The sequence below is a fragment of the Bombyx mori genome, chromosome 15 (assembly GCF_030269925.1).
Source record: "Bombyx mori chromosome 15, ASM3026992v2".
NCBI lineage: Eukaryota > Metazoa > Arthropoda > Insecta > Lepidoptera > Bombycidae > Bombyx > Bombyx mori.
In genome coordinates, this window is record NC_085121.1 from 3,722,564 (window position 1) to 3,739,847 (window position 17,284).

General features: G+C 39.1%; 1 protein-coding gene across 3 annotated transcripts in view; it reads right to left on the reverse strand.

The window, feature by feature from the left end:
• LOC101741581 (serine/arginine repetitive matrix protein 1) overlaps window positions 1-17,284 on the reverse strand; it is a 106,099-nt gene that overhangs the window by 56,967 nt on the left and 31,848 nt on the right. For all 3 annotated transcript variants that reach the window (XM_004928576.5, XM_012692467.4, XM_012692468.4), the window contains exons 2-3: window positions 6,932-7,075; window positions 4,737-6,505 (exon numbers count right to left, since the gene is read on the reverse strand). In XM_004928576.5, the coding sequence (XP_004928633.2) occupies window positions 4,737-6,505; window positions 6,932-7,075 (1,913 nt within the window). The remainder of the gene's footprint in view (window positions 1-4,736; window positions 6,506-6,931; window positions 7,076-17,284) is intronic.

Here is a 17,284-nt window from a genome sequence, read left to right on the forward strand (position 1 = left end):
CATCAAATACGCATTAATTTTGCCGAAACTGTTTGTAGCCTCTGTGAGTTTTTTTTTTTTCAATTCCAGGAACTATTTCCATTTAGGCACTTGCGTAGTGTGTTTACTACAGAATCTGTAGCATCTGGGCTCTCCGTGCGTCATTGTTTTACAAAGTCTAAAATTACCGGTTTCTTTTTCTTCCACTGTAAGTACAGAAGTAAATTGGGAAGCCAAATATAAATTTGCTGCTACCATTCGCGGCATTTCGTTGGATATTGATTTGTTTAAATGTTTTATGAGTATTTATGGACACTAATATATAAATTAGTAGCTTGTAGTATGGAGGTACAATTGAGCTCTTCAAACTTAATCGGTTCACATATAAGTAACCGCTACGTATCGGTTTTAGGAGTAAAAACCGGTTTTTTAGGTTTTCGTAATTTATTGTTATTATTAGTAAATTATTATTTATGGCGGCACTCTTAAAAAATTACTGAGTGAAATGAAAAATATGATCGAGTGCGTGCATTTGTGTTGCCTCATATGGGCGGACGTTTTGCAATTTAATAAAAAGGTCATTCAAGTCCTGAGATGTTTTTAAATCTAAGTATTGATCGGCACACGGAGGTCGCCCAGACGAGGCCAAGTACGACGCAGACAAGGTCAAAAGAGAGATTCGTTTGCTGTTCTCAATTCCATTAGACGTCCAAGAGATTGTGTACGCATTGAAAATCAATAAGCGTAACTCGATCCCTCCAAAGAACACTACGCTAACTCCCAATTCGTAGATTTACAGGAGGAGCGTTTAAACGAAAAAAGTTGATAATATTTTTATTATTGCAGATTTATTTATGTTTTTTTTTTTGTGTAAATAGCTAATTTACTCTTGCTTCGAACCCCATCAATAATGATTAATTGTAATACTTTTAAAATAGTGAAGCGATTTGCGTGATAAACGAAAATTTCAAATTTTTGAGTTAGTGTAGTGTTCATTGGAGGCATCGAACTATAATGCAGTAATGCGTTTCGGTTTGAAGGGTGGGGTGGCCGTTGTAACTATAATGAGACCTTAGAACTTATATCTCAAGGTGGGTGGCGCATTAACGTTGTACATGTCTATGGGCGCTCCAGTAACCACTTAGCACCAGGTTTTTTTTTATTGCTTAGATGTGTCGACGAGCTCACAGCCCACCTGGTGTTAAGTGGTTACTGGAGCCCATAGACATCTACAACGTAAATGCGCCACACACCTTGAGATATAAGTTCTAAGGTCTCAGTATAGTTACAACGGCTGTCCTGCCCTTCAAACCGAAACGCATTTCTGTTTCACGGTAGAAATAGGCGGGGCGATGGACCCGTCCGGACTCACAAGAGGTCCTACCACCAGTCTAAAACTGTGGGCTGTGAGCTCGTCCACCCATATAAGCAATAAAAAATAATAATAACGCAATACAATGTAGTTATTTAATCTGGTCTCAGCCATGACTAGTAAAAAGAACGATTGTTTCTAGAAACACGTGCAAATCGCTAATTAAAAATAAACTACTTTGTACTGAATTTGTTTTATCTTCATCGAGGAAGGCACGTTTGCTGCATACCATGTGCTTATTCTTTAAGTACACAAAAACTATTCTATTGCTTTGAAAGAAAAAAAATGTCATTAATTTATTGAAGATGTATGAAATAAAGCTGCTGGACGTAAGTTATCGGGTTCGTCCAAAAAGTCTACGGAATTTATCATTTTACTAAGACTTTATTCAATTTCATCTCGTTTCATTTAATTTCATCGCAACTGAGACTGTATTTCAAATAAATCAACTTCAGTTCATTTTATTCCTTAATAATATAATTTTTCATTTAAAAGAATATACAAAAATTTGGTTGTATGGCCTTTGCGTTTGCTGTTGATAAAATCGAACTACTATTAATCAAACTATCATCTGATTATGTACCTATTGTGAAATTATTGTTTTATGGATTTGATTCTGTTCGGCATTATATTAATTGAGATAAAACATTAGGCTGTATGGTATGATACCTTCGCCTTTCCAGATGGAAAAATGGAACTACTACTACTATTACTAAACACGGATATCATATGCATAACTCTCAAAATTTTATAGGTAGCTATGTATAACTATAAATATAGAACAACCAAAAAAGGGTTCTTAAGGTATTTCAATCGCCCGGACGCAATAAGACCCACATGTAATTAATAAAGCCTTACTTTAAATTTTGTGTTCTGTATTTTATCTCAAAATTATTTTCAATAACATTTACCTATTTGCCTATATACTTTACGTAACTGAACAGAGTATCTCAAATGATGTAACTGAAGGTAAAATAACGCACGAGGAAACAGTTTGAAGCCATAATAAGTGACATCACACGTTTTAATGTGACATAGTAATTGCGCTGTGGGAATCGAGTGAAGACGCAATATGTAATTATGAGTTCTCGAATGAAACAGTTGTTTAAGGCGGCGACGCAGCCTTCTCTATACATTTGACATACTTCAAGTTACAAACGCTGCAATTTTGACCTATATCCAGCTTATTCTCTCTCGTTCGCATAACATTATTTAAAACATATAGTAGTAGCTTTTTCGGTTTTTTAGTCGTAAACATAATTAAAACTATTTTTACGATTTAATTTCGCAATTCTTATTGCCGTTGTAATATTTCCGACTTTTTTTTCTCTCCCTAATGTTTGGTAAGAAACGATATACGGAGGACGCGCTATAACCACGAATTGTATGATATTTACAAGGATCCTAATATCATAAAAAAACTATATAAAATTGGAAGCCTACGATGGGCAGGACATGTAGTTCGAATGAAGGAGACCAGAATTACAAGACAAATGCTCTATGGCAAACCGGAGAGAGGGCCGCAGAAATCGTGGCAGACCCAAACTCCGATGGTTGAATGGCGTTGAGCACGACCTCAAAGTTATCGGTGTCAGGAACTGGAAGGAGAAAGCCCTGAACAGAGCAGTCTGGAGAGACATACTGGACCAAGCTAAGGCCCACCCTGGGCTGTAAGGCCTAAGATGATGATGATGAATGTTTGGTAAGGGCTATTTCAACTACGCGCGGACGAGTAGGTGAGCTCACGAGCTCAACCTGAGAGAGTTTGCTAACACCAACCCTAGCAAGAGCAGTGCTTCGCAGAATCTACCACCGGATCGGAAACGCGACCCACTGAGAAGATCCGACAGAATTTCAGTTGGGGTAATTCGAATACTTTACTTAGTTTGCTTTGTTTTCGTGATCGCGGACTAAAGGACTAAGAGCTATTTAAAGTTAAATAAATACATTTGAAATTATTTAACTTTGCAAAGGCTTTAAATAATGTAATGTAATGTCCCAGAATAATTCGATTTGTGCCATGCCAAAATAGTCCCAAACCGCTTCGTCCCGTAGCAGTGCTGACTAGAAGAATAATAAAACAACCGCTATCCCAGATAACAGATGAATTTATCACTTCGTAGACATGATAACTGTTACTTCTAATTAAAAATATGTTTATAGGTTTTAATTGATTACTTACAAAAAGACGAAGTTTTCGTATCGGGGTATGTATTTTTTACATTGATAAAATTCCGTATTCCAAAAGCGATATTAGACTTATTTACTACTAGCTGAGTCCCGCGATGTTACCCGCGGTTATTGCGGCGAAGCTAGTCTAAAAAAGTAGCCTAAGTTATTCCTTATATCATCAGCTACCTATCAGTGAAAGTCCCGTCAAAATCGGTCCAGCCGTTCTAGAGATTAGCCGGAACAAACAAACAGACAGAAAGACAGACAAAAATTGTAAAAAAATATATTTTGGTGTATGTACCGTATAGGTATATATTCACATGCATGTAGTAAAAAGCGGTTATTTCAATATTACAAACAGACACACCAATTTTATTTATATGTATAGATTTGACGTCGAGTTATTATAATCTGCTAAGAACAGCGCGCGAGACCCACTTGCATATTCTTTCTGTTCCCACTAAACTATTTAAATAGTTTATTGTCGCTCTCCGAAGCTTAATGGAATGTTTAGTAAAAAAAAAGGTCCGTAAAAACTTTAAGTACCTTCAAGCGTTTTGTATTGCAACGGTTGCATTGTAAAGAAAATCGTTGTTTGGCGTCAGTTTACCGAATTGTTTTGTGTGGTTTTTGCAGGTTCATATATTAGAGCATTTCTGACGTAATCGATAGGTTTTTTTTAAGCGTCTACGTATTTCTAACGCCATGTGTAAATAAACAAGTTAACAGTATATGCGAATAGATGTCTCTGCGTATGCGTCATAATGATAATGTAGCAGTAACGCCTACCATTCATGTCTGGATATGGCGTTGTCTATGCGATGTGACACTTTCACCTCTGTCCTGTTTAATAGGCTACATGTTAATATCGTGCTTATATAATTAGTCTCGGGGGACCGGAGTCCCTCTCCCCAAAAACGTTGCGTGTTAACATTTTGACTATACAATATCCGACGTTATAGAAGTGTTTGATTAGGACGACAGATTTCCAATTCGGTTTCGGGTCAGCACGTTACCGAGGGCACGCGTACCGTTAGTGCGCGTGATGCTATGCGATGCAATATTCGTACAACAATACATTGTGCGTCTTTTTAGATACCTTTATAGGTACTATGTTGAGCTGTGGCCCGGTATCGATCGCTCTGTTTGTAAACATTGCAATGCCGGTGATTGACTCGAGTTATTGTGAAATTAGTATATGTAACAAACCAACCTGCACTGCTTGAGCACTCTCCTTGTCCAGCAGGAACTCCATCGACTTGTGAGGGCGAGGGGCGCGCTGGTCAGGAGGCGCCAGTGCCAGCAGCGAGCGCGCGTGCAGCACCGTGCGCTGCGTGTCTACGTCCGTCTCCAGCACGCCGGCCGCCGGAGCAGGCGGCGGGCGCGGCCGCGGCGGCTTGTGCGCCACGCCGCCCGCAGCCGGGGGTGCCGCCGTGCGCGACACACCCTCTTCTTTCAGTGGAATACGCACATACTGCGGCCCGGCGCCCGCCGCGCGCCCTGCCTGCCCCGCGTCTGCCGCTAGTGCCGGACCGCCGGCGGGTGGTCGACCGTTCGCGCCTGCGCCCCTCGTTTTTTTCTCTTTGCGCCCGGAAAATCGGAAATTCGCGAATCGCGATAAGAAGCCCGCGATTCGGCCGCGCGGCGCGCGCGCGCTCGCTTCCGTCATGGCAGTGGAACGATCTGAGGCCGGCGCGCGCGGCTCTTCGCTTCCCCCCTCCACGACCACTTCGACTTCTGCGTCATCGGCGTCATCGCTCGCCGTCGATTCGCTCTCGGTTGTGCTTGTACTAGTCTCACGCCAACTTACTTCTGCAACTACCGGAGAGAACGTGACTCCTTTCGACCCTGCCGATACGGATCGCGCGGGAGGCCCCGTGCCAGGCGGTGGTGTGGCTACTAACTGCAGAGAGGCTCGTAGCTCTTCCGGTGTCTCACGATGAGGAGTAGCGCGAGCGCGTAGCTCCGGTGTCGATCGTACCCGCGCGTCACTGGGTGATCTTAGCGGAGTAGATGTGAAAGCTGGTTGTCGCACGGGATCCGGTGATGGTGATCGTGGAGGTGACGGTGTTGGAGAAGACGGTTCTATACGTCTTCGCAGCTCGTCGAGAACGTCGTCCCAGGCACCCCACGAGTCGCGCATCCTTTTCGCTGTCAGCACAGACAATTCTCTGTCATAGTCGCCGGTTTCGGAGAGAACTCTTCTCGCACTTTCGTCGAGACGTCGAGCTGTTAGTTCCATTTCTCTCGCGAAGGCACGTTCAGACTCTGTGGTGGAATCGCTTCCAGCGCTTGGTTCTCGAATGGGCGATACTGATTCATGGCTGATATCCTTTTCAACAGGAGGTGGAGGCGGAGGAGGAGGGTGTCGCGGTGCGCGGGGCGGAGGTGGCGGAGGCGGCAAGCGCGGACGCCGCGTTCCGCCCCTGTAGTCGAGGGCGGTGAGGTCGGCCACACTGACGGTGAGGCTGTCGCTCACTTCGAAACTTTGTCGGAAACGCGAACGATGCCCGGCGTGTCTTCGCGGCTCAGCGCACACGTCGAGCTCCGCGGGGAGCGACAGAGCGCGCGCGGTGCGGGGAGGCCGGCGCTCAGGACTGGGTGAGATAGCGAGGCAGGGTTCGCTGCCGGCACCGACGGACGCCTGCTGCGCTATTTCGGGAGGACGCCGATGTGCGGGTGGGGGCGGCCGTCGAGATCTCTCGCTGTATCCACTGTCCTCGCTCAGGTTTTCGGCAGACAAATGGGTTCGGGTTGCAGGCACTCGCGTCGGTGGAGGAGACGGTGGAGGAGACTCGAGGGAGTCTGGCGACAGGCTCGGCGAGGCGGGAGCCGCGCATGACCTTTCGAGTGACTCGAATTGAGCGAGGCTCGAGGAGCGCGAGAGTGAGTCGGAGCTTGCGGGCGAGGAGTCCCGCTCGCGGCGTCGTCGCTTCGCCGGACAAGCCCACTCGCGCTCTGACTCGCTGTCGCACTCTGACCCTGGTGAAGAGACACCACGTTAAGCACGTATAAACTGTGACTTGCAACAACGTAGAAACGTCGCTACGTTCAGACAGCGACAGTGACAATGACAACGAATTAGAATGTGTGATCATTATCTTGGATGTTGTCCAAAAGATTCGTCTCTCACGTCATTGACACAAATTTAACAAAACCAGATCTCATTGTTTTCAAATACTAATAAGTAATTAGTAAATATAACAAAAATAATACATATTTCGTATTTATAGTTTTCGTATTTGTAACAAAAGCTTATTTTTTATTTAGTCTATTTTAAATGAAAATTCTTAAGGTGCCGAAAAACAGCGCCATCTATCAGCTGACGTGGGAAAATGTTTAAAAAAAATTGCTACTCCCCACTAGATGGCCATAGTTTATTTAAAAATTATTATTTTTAATACAGACCTGCATTTGCTGGTACATGAATGACGGAATCTGCGTCCGAGTCGGACAGCCATGTTCCACCCGAAGATTTTTCGGAGCGCAAATCATCGCTTGTCTCCTCGACTATAGTTTCGAGGTACAAAGCGTGAGTACTGCCATTATCACCTGTGGAAAAAACAACATAATTTATAGATTTAGACCCAGCATGACATTTATATTTTGGTAACAATTAACAAAATTATGAAATTACTTATTTCTAAACAGAAAAGTAAACAGAAAAATAAAGCTACCGATTGTATACAACAACCTATCAACAGATGGCGCTGTCAGTAGCAAACTAGTAAAACGACAACAGTCAATTTCGTATTGTTTTATTCTTGTCCTTAACGTACATGCTCTCTATTAGATAGACAGTAATTGCCAAGTCTTTTGGTAATTATAACTTTAACTTAGTGACGATAAGCTTAAAGGTTTCTAGGTTAATGATGAACAGCTGGTAGCAACTTTTTTGCTTGGCGTCTGTTTTAATTTCTAACCGGAAATATAAATATACCGGATTGATCGCTGCTTAGTTCAACGCTGTAAAGTAGCGAAACGGAGTAATAATTCTCTGCTATTTAATATTTTATTTAAATGCATACAAAATCACGAATGAATAATCGACTTTTTAGATTTATGAGTAACAAAATGCAAAATTGCATTAATTGTTAAAAATCAGACAAGACGTTAATTTATATTACTGATAAAATACATATTTACTTGTATAAAATTGCATAATTCAATGTGTTTTTAATTATTAATTTTTTTGTTTTATTTTAGACGTGAATCACGATTTCAGGCGCGCGTCACTGGTCCGCAAACAACAACGGTTACCATGGCAACCCTTTTATACATTTGAGTGGAACTTTTTGGCGGGAATGCGAGGAGTGAAGTTGTGTGATTTGTTTAATTTTTTCTATTTAGTGTTTCTTCAGGTTTAAATGTGTAATAACGGTGGTTTATTAACCGTTTAATATCTGTGAAAGTGCACAAATGTGGGAAAATGAAACAAAACCGCTGTACGTAACTTCTCGGGATTCTCCAAAAAGTCCACTGAAAAAATCTCAGTAAATGACCACCATTTTACTGAGATTAAATTTCATCCCATATCATCTCATCTCATTTCATTTAATTTCATCCCAGTTGATTGATGTCTCAAATTAATCATCTTCGTTTCATTTCACTCCATATTACATATCATTTTTCATAAAAATAAGAATATAAATTAAAATAAGACATGACCTAAAGGTTTTAGATACCAGGTCATAAAATCCCTTTAAAAAAAAAACATAAAATTGAGTGACGGCAGAGTAATAATCCATTCTGGACAGAATCTAAGCGAATTCCGAAATACAATGAACGCCTACATCGCAAACGGTTTTTTAAACACTCAAAAATACGAGATCTCGTGATGAGCGAGTCGATATGTCGATTTACGGTTTCCGATGAATAGAAATTATAAAATTTACTAAATAACAACCCATGGAATCGTATGGAGACGGGTAGATTGTCACAATAATGTCGCCATTCACCTTCAGATCTACGGTCGAATATTAGTGTATTGTATACTTTTGTTCGATCCTTCAATCAGGAAAGCACAACCATGATTAACTGTATGATAAATCCGTTTTAGTATCGGCGGGTTTAGCGTGGACTATAAAAAGTTCAATCATGACATTTCTAAGCTGAATAAATGTCTCATCGGGTCATGTCGTGAATTAATTCTGTAAACAAACACAGGATTACAATAATTAGAATACGGTGGGCAGGTGTGGCAGTGTCAGAGGCGGATCTCAAAGCGATTTGGAGCCGCTTCATCATTTGTTATTCAGCACACAATAAGGATTGTCCACCTGTCCGACATGTGTTGTAACGGTTTGATTCTCGGGTCGAGCGCTGTGGGAATATTATTTACGATTTCGAATTAGGATTCGTTGTTGTAAATCGATTTGCGTATGCACAATGATTTTCTTGTAGTTTTGCCAAGTGAATCGGCAATGTTATTTCGACGTAAGCTCGCGCTACATTTTATCATATCTGTTTTCGTTACGTATAATAACGGTATAACAAATATTTAATAACATTATGATGTGATTTACATTACCGCTGATACGTTCCAGTTGTGCTTTTCGATAAATAGATTTAAGTAGTCTTGACCGAAGATCGAAATTCGAACATGTATAGTGTGACCTCAAAATTTCATTCATTTTCTGTTATGTAACTATCTCTTTTGCTTTATTTTTTGTGGATATAAATTGGGTATTTAAAATATAATATATCATACGAGTTATATACGAATAGGTATATGAGCTCTAAATTTTGTAAATATGTAACACTAAAATACAAAGCTCATCAAGTGGTACTAGCTACTTGATGCTACTGAACTGTTTCTCCTATCTGCCTATTTTTAATGTTTGTTGGTCAATCACGCAAAAATAGTAGAACAGAGTTTGAGGAAATTTCGGACGAAAATAATTTGTAAACAGGACTATGTGATGATGTTAAATGATATACCCGGGTAATTCTGAGTTTGTCATGGGCTATAATAAATATGTACATGTGTACATACATACATTCGTGAGCATATGTTAAGTACGTATTTCATTACAAAAATTTGTACCTGCCCGCGGGATTCGAACACAGGTACTATCGTATCGCTCCATACGAATGCACCACCGGGTGTCTTATCCTTATAGGCCACGACGACTTCCTATTTGAAATGTGTTAATACTACGATTTTCTCGCAATTATATTCAGTCCTCTAGTCATGATCGAAGTGATGTATTTTGTACTTTTGTGTTCGCGTGTGGGAGAAGTATGAAGCTGTAGAGCAAAATAGAATTTTAAAAATCTATCTTTAGTTACGCGGCGTCCGAGAAAACACGAGTGAAGGAAACGCCAATTTTTTTTTCCTGGCTAAGTTGATAGACTTGAGAGTTATGTCAGCGTAACCGGGCGAGTCGGTGAGCTCACGGGGCTTAAACCGGGAGTGTTGCTAGCACTGGCTCTAGCAAGAGCAGTGCTTCACAGAATCTACCACTGGATCGGAAACGCGAACCACTGAGAAGATCCGGCGAGAAACTCAGTAGGCTGTGTCTATGGGTTAATTTACTCAACGTGCCCTTCGTCAAGCGATGGGGTCAACAATGACGGTGACCGGTGTTTGAGGTACCTAAAAGCACCGTTAATGGATCGGGAGGATTCGTAATGACGTGTTTAGGAGCGCCAATATCGAGCTTTCACTGTAAATACTTCTTAGTTTATACAATCACGAAAGTTTAAAATAATTGTCTGTTTTGCTATCGATAACAAAAAAAAACCACGATACATATCGAGGGTTGAAAGGTTATTTATTTGGTTTAAGCCACATTTTATTAATTTTACAACGAGCTATTTAAAGTTTAAAATTTAGAAAGATATCATAACAAAGAAACTTCTTCAGCTATTTGAATGAGGTAAACTTAATTAAAGTTCAATTAAAACATCAATTTCTTGATGGTAATCTATACTAATATTATAAAGAGGAAAGACTTGTTTGTTTGTTTGTTTCGAATAGGCTCCGAAACTACTGGACCGATTTGAAAAATTCTTTTTCCATTAGAAGCCGACATTGTCCCTGATGAACATAGGCTACTTTTTTTATTATTTTTTTTATTTATTTTTTTTGGTTTCATGTGTGTTTTAATGTTTCCGAAGCGAAGCGAGGGCGGGTCGCTAGTACCAAATAAAACGCATCTTTAATTACAAAGATAAATGTCGCGTGTTAAGCGAAATAGCCTTTCATTCAACCCTCGATATATTATTATTTATTTATTTTTTATTGCTTAGATGGGTGGACGAGCTCACAGCCCACCTGGTATTAAGTGGTTACTGGAGCCCATAGACATCTACAACGTAAATGCGCCACCTACCTTGAGATATAAGTTCTAAGGTCTCAGTATAGTTACACCGGCTGCCCCACCCTTCAGACCGAAACGCATTACTGCTTCACGGCAGAAATAGGCGGACACCTAACCTACCCGTACGGACTCACTGGAGGTCGTACCACCAGTAAAGTGGCGTGTGTGTGTCTCGATATGTGTGTCTATATAGCTATTATTAAAAACTTAAGTGTCACAAAATGTCCCGCTTTGCATTATTCCGTTACACTTATTACAGATCTTAATTGTGGGTTCACTTTGTAATTGTACAACATCCTGTTGGCAATATAATGAATGTTCGGTTCGTTCTTAGAACTTAATTAACGAATGAGGTTAATTTTATTCATTAAATGATTTAGATCGATTGAGATGAAAAAGGTCTTTATGCAACAAGTGTTAGGTCGTTTTTTGCTTTTTATGGCTGTAGATAGACAGGTGAGCTAAAGGCGTATTTGATCGTAAGCCTTCACCACCGCTCATGAGCATCAGCAATGTCCGCAATGTCAAGCCGTTGCGTATTCCGACTCATTACGTTACGTCACGAGTTAGTTTCAATTTCCTTAATGTGACTAACTCTGCGAGTGTATTATGTTCATATTTTGACGAACGACTTCCGCTATGAAGAAATAACATCGTGTAATAAAAAACAAACCAGCAAAGTTTATGTATTTTTATAATAACTAGTGATAGGTCATCTTCTAGGTCTACACGGGTCGGTGCCAGCGGTCTGCAGGTCATTAGCTTATTGATTACATTACTCATTGCAATTGAGATCGCGTAATTATGTCTCAAAGGGGACGGTGAAATGCACGCTACCTACCCTTGAATATTAGGTTGCTCAACTAATTTTTTTATTTTTTTATTGCTTAGGGTGGGTTGACGAGCTCACGGCCCATCTGGTGTTAAGCGGTTATCGAAGCCCACAGACATTTACAACGTAAATGCCGCCATCCACCTTGAGATATAAGTTCTGAGGTCTCAGTATAGTTACTACGGCTGCCCCACCCCACCCTTCCACCCGAAATTCCGGCAGAAATAGGTGGGATGGTGGTACCTACCCGTCACAAGACGTCCTATCAAAATCCCTGCAAAGGGAAACCTGTTTCAACTCCTATTCGGTTAGTCTATCTTACGGGAAATGTTTCAAGCACCCTGACACCCTCCACCCAGTCTTATACCACCAGAAATCGGAAGATCCCCAACTCGTGGAGTAAATCTAGAAGATTGCACAAAGTGGGAATGAGTTGCTCGCTCCGGGCATTTCAATATTGTAATAATTGTTATGTTATAATTACTTATTGTAAAAATATATATTTAAAAAAAACTAATATTTAAAATAAAATAAAAAATCTAATATTTAAAAAAGAAAAAAAAAGACATGCCCGCTGAGTTTCTTGCCAATTCTTCTCAGGACGGAGGCTAATTCTTGTGAATTGGCGGTAGTTCTTTTGACGTTCAACAAGTATGTACTTTCATTTATGTTGAATAAAACTTTTTTGATTTGATTTGATTTAAACGACCTAGTAATACAAAAAAAGAGCGAAAAAAATCGGTGTCCATATTTATGTCACACGAACTGTCACGTAACTAGCACATTAACAGAATTAAATGCTAATCACGAAGAACAATACTTATGTAAGCCCTACAGTCCAAATAAAACTATGTTATTTTAGCTATTTTTACTTATGGACCGGTGCCACGTTCAAAATTATAAATTGTTTCTAGTTTAATACACTTCAAGGCGAGCCTAACTATGTAACATACTATATAATGCTAGCAGGCTATTAGTAAACGTGATTTTAAACAAACAGTTTATTTTCGTCGTCAGTAAATTAAAAGCAGCCCACTATAAACCGCACGTAACGTTATAATTATAAGTTATAACGCAACGTAACGTTCTGTGTGCTGTTAAAATAAATCTAATATATAAAATTCTCGTGTCACAATGTTCGTTCCCATACTCCTCCGAAACCGCTTGACCGATTCTCATGAAATTTTTTATGCATATTCAGTAAGCCTGAGGATCGGCTACTATCTATTTTTCATACCCCTAAGTGATTAGGGTTGTCCACCCCTAAAATTTTTTTTTTATTGGGGCATTTTTATTTGTTATAATGAGGTTGAATGAGGTTTTGTTATTTTTATCATATATTCCCTCTTCGTTCACAGCACTACATACCTCTTTCACTCATTTCGCACATCCTTACACACTTACAATAAGTTAGTTTTTTTTCTACACTAGAAATTCCCTAGAAATCTTATATATGGCAAAACAATGTTTGCCGGGTCAGCTAGTACGTTGTATATTTTTCGGTCGAAACTGTATTAAAAAGCGCCGTTCTATAGCGCATAAGTTTATATTTATAGGCTATGTAAAGCAACATAGTTTATTACGTGTATGTGGTATCGGAATGCTGTAAATAAGTGATCAATCTAAATATGTATAATAAAACAGTGTAACCCCGTGTGCGTCTCTATTAATAAAGCCAGAAAGATGTAAAATTCAAAAAAATCTAAATAAGACATAATAGAACACGAGTCAACTAATTTTCTAATTTTAATATAGGTTTTTTCTTTTATTAAAATCGAATTTTGTAAAAAGAGCTATATAGTCATTTGTCTTTGTTATAGAGGTCGTCGTGGCCTAATAGATAAGACGCCCGGTGCATTCGTTTCGAGCGATTCAGCTGTGCCAATGTTCGTAGCTTGCAGAGTGATATCAATTTTCTTAATGAAATTATTGGTACCACTACTCGACTTATTTCTGCTGTGAAGCCGTAATGCCTTTCGGTTTCAATGGGGGGCAGCCGTTGTACTGTAAAATTGGTACTTTTCTGCTCACGTCTCGACAATTACGTTGTTGATCTCCATGGGCACGAATTATTGTTTTACAACAAAAACAGTTAAGCAATATAAATAAAAAAATAAAAAAATTGAATTAATTTTCTAACGTGCAGATGTTAGTGGTTAACTTAGTAATTAATGTTATTAATGCGAAAGTTAATCTGTCTTTAAGTTACTCTGTTTTCATGACCTAACTAACAAACAGCACCACAGATTTTGACGAAATTCAATATGAAATTAGATACAGTTATATAAAAGTGTAGTTTAGTAAACTGTTTTATCGATTGTATCTATCTAGCTGCGTTTCTACTGCCGCTGATAATTATAATTAGATTCCGTGGCTTTCTGCCAGTTACGAGAGAACATCGTAGTAAAAAAAAAAAACTAAGTAGTAGGTAAGTGTTGTTGATAAACATCGACATAATATTGATCGTCTTATACATTTTTAAATTAAATTATCTCTTCCAAGAACCTGTGATTTAACTAGGTAAAATTCGCAATGTGTTGGCACTTCATAATAATTTAACTTTACTAGCGTACCCACCCGTCCGCTTCGCTGGTCAATTAAAATTAATATTATTATTTCTCACCCCCACAAAGATTCTCATCATTAAGGCCCCCGCAACTGGTGTAAGGAGTACAACACTCATATAAATATTAGCCTATCCGTTAAGTACATGTATTTTCTACATGGATACCAAGTTTCAAGTCAATCGGATGCACGGTTCAGTAGTTATAGCGGAACATCCGTAAAAACCACTGTAGATTTATATATTAGTATAGATTGGCAGTTTATGTATATTTAGTTACATTAATATAATGCGTTTCTTTTTGATTAGTTCAACCATTCAGAATGACATTAATTTATGATTTAGTAACTTTTAACAACGCTCGTAGTTATGTTTCTAAGCGATAACAACAAACAAGGTAGAATTAAAATAGTTGGCAGTTAAAACTGAACGAAAGAGTTTTAGGGTGCCTTTCAAATGTTAGCAGCTTGCCGAAAATATAGCCCGCGATTTACTATTTGTGCATTTATTGTAACTAATGTTAGCTTAATGATCAAAATTCAACCATAATCACTGATATTTCAAGGTTAAGATTCATTTTGTGTTATACATTTTCTTATATGTAATTGACAGATTTTTTATTGTAGGGAAAACCTGTTTCCTATGTTTTTTATTTACTCTAAAGCTTGTCACTAATTAATAAAAAAAAATAAAGAAAAGCGGCTAACAAATAGAACAGAAAAATGGACGTAAAGACGTATTGTTTTTGCCTATTTATAGATAGATTCGGTGTGATAGATGCGAGTTCACGGTTCAACGTTGGCAATCAGCCCAACCGTGAAGACGAAAGCTGTAATCAATAGAGGAGCTTTACAACGTGATTTATGTTGAGAACGATTTTAAATTTTATTATAAATATTAAAAAAACACTATTAGTGTTTTTCAATATCAGTATTATTATATTAAGCACTAGCGACCCGCCCTCGCTTCGCTTCGGAAACATTAAAACACACATGAAAACAAAAAAAACAATAAAAAAAAAATTAAAAAAGTAGCCTATGTTCATCAGGGACAATGTCGGCTTCTAATGGAAAAATAATTTTTCAAATCGGTCCAGTAGTTTCGGAGCCTATTCGAAACAAACAAACAAACAAATCTTTCCTCTTTATAATATTAGTATAGACTAAGCCTGCGTAAACTACACTTGATATCATACGGGCAGATACAGTTGGTCTTCGATCAACAATGTTACAATTGTTGATCGAAGCAGTTGGTAGATTTTTTAGGTTCAAATATTTTTTTCTTTTTTTTTTCTTTTTATTGATGCTCAAAACAAATTACAACCAAAGAAATTATAAGTTTAAATGTTTAACATAACAATCTGGATTGCAATTCAAAACAGGTGCATACAGAATTTTTTTTTACAACTGAACAGATGCCTAAATACCATGTATACATACTCACATACGCATACATTATTTCCTTATAGAATCTCTTAAGAATCGATCCAGTTGTTTAGGGGTGAAAACTTAACAGGCAGAGTTACTTGTTTCTTATAATTTTGAAATCTAACATCGAACCAAAATCTATACTATCGTAAATTTCACAGTTAATGGCTAATTTCGACAAGTTGACTTTAAAAAATGTACTTAATGTTCTCTTAACAGGAACGTATTCTCGTTTCCGATCAGTGTGTCGCGTTTCCGATCCGGTGGTAGATTCTGCGAAGCACTGCTCTTGCTAGGGTCAGTGTTAGCAGCACTCCGGCTTGAGCCCCGTGAGCTCACCTACACACGTTAGGGTGAAGCTGAAATAGCCTCTGAAGGCTAACAGCATAGATAGGAGAAAAAAAACGTATTCTAAATATTATATGGACGTTCCTAAAGCAGTTTCCCTCGCTTGGCTAATCGCTTTTAGTTCAACGCCCACCTAAAAAACTACTATCGCAGTTACGACATCCTTTTAACCGTAAACAGCAGGAGATGAAGGGTTTATACGACTTCCTATCCTGAGACATCAGTGTTTTTCATGAAACTAGTTCAACTGCATTCTTCGCTTTTATATTTATGCGCTTTGAAGTGCTTCCAATATGTCGCGCTTAAAAAATTCTAGAAAGTTTTATTTTCGTTTTGTTTCTTATTCTTGGTGACGCAGTTCTGTTGTAGTTTTTTTATCATATTTCTCTCCTTTAACCCAAATGTAGTAACTTTTACTCTGCTAGGTTTGAAGTCATATCCCATACTTTAAAATCTAGCACTTGGGTCGTAAGTAAGGATAGCACGTTTGCATCATGTAGGCAGCGGCTTGGCTCTGCCCAGGCATTCCTGAAGACTATGGGCGAACGTAACCACTCACCATCAGGTGGGCAGTATGCTAGTCGACCTACAAGGGCAAAAAAAATTATGTCGGTATATTATTCAATCAACGTCTCTTCATGCTTTCACAGCCGAAGCTTTCACACGAATGGGCTTCAACTCGAAGCTACATATATTTGGACTGATAAAGCTTCAATTAAACCTAGAATGACCCAAAACTTCGGACGGTACAGTTGCAAGAGCACAGTTGCAAGAGCACAGTTGCAAGTCAATCTTAGAACGGCGGAGGCGTATTAGACATTGGTGCATTTTCAGATCTCAGAACGGAATAATATTGCGATCTAGTCTATTCAAAGATACATGAATAGTACATAGCGTTGTCAAGAAAATTAATACAAAGATCTTAGAGATTGTCGGCTTAAAGACCGTAACACGAACAATGACGTTTCCTACACAACCTACAAGTTACTTTTATGAGTTTTGTTAAAAATCCTGCCTCGATTATACAACCATAAAAATCCATTAGAGAAAGTTACTGTTTTGAAGTACAAAGTGTGCGAGGGAAATCGAAAGTGAGACATGATGATCGCACATCAATCAAACACATGATTGGCTTGACACTTTTCTTTAACAATCAATGACTTCGCGCGGGAAAGTCATTCAAAATGTCCCTAACTATTGTCGGATCGCTCCCGCTATGGACGCGCCGCCGGACTACGACGGCGAAGTCCCTGCTGAGGTGCCCCA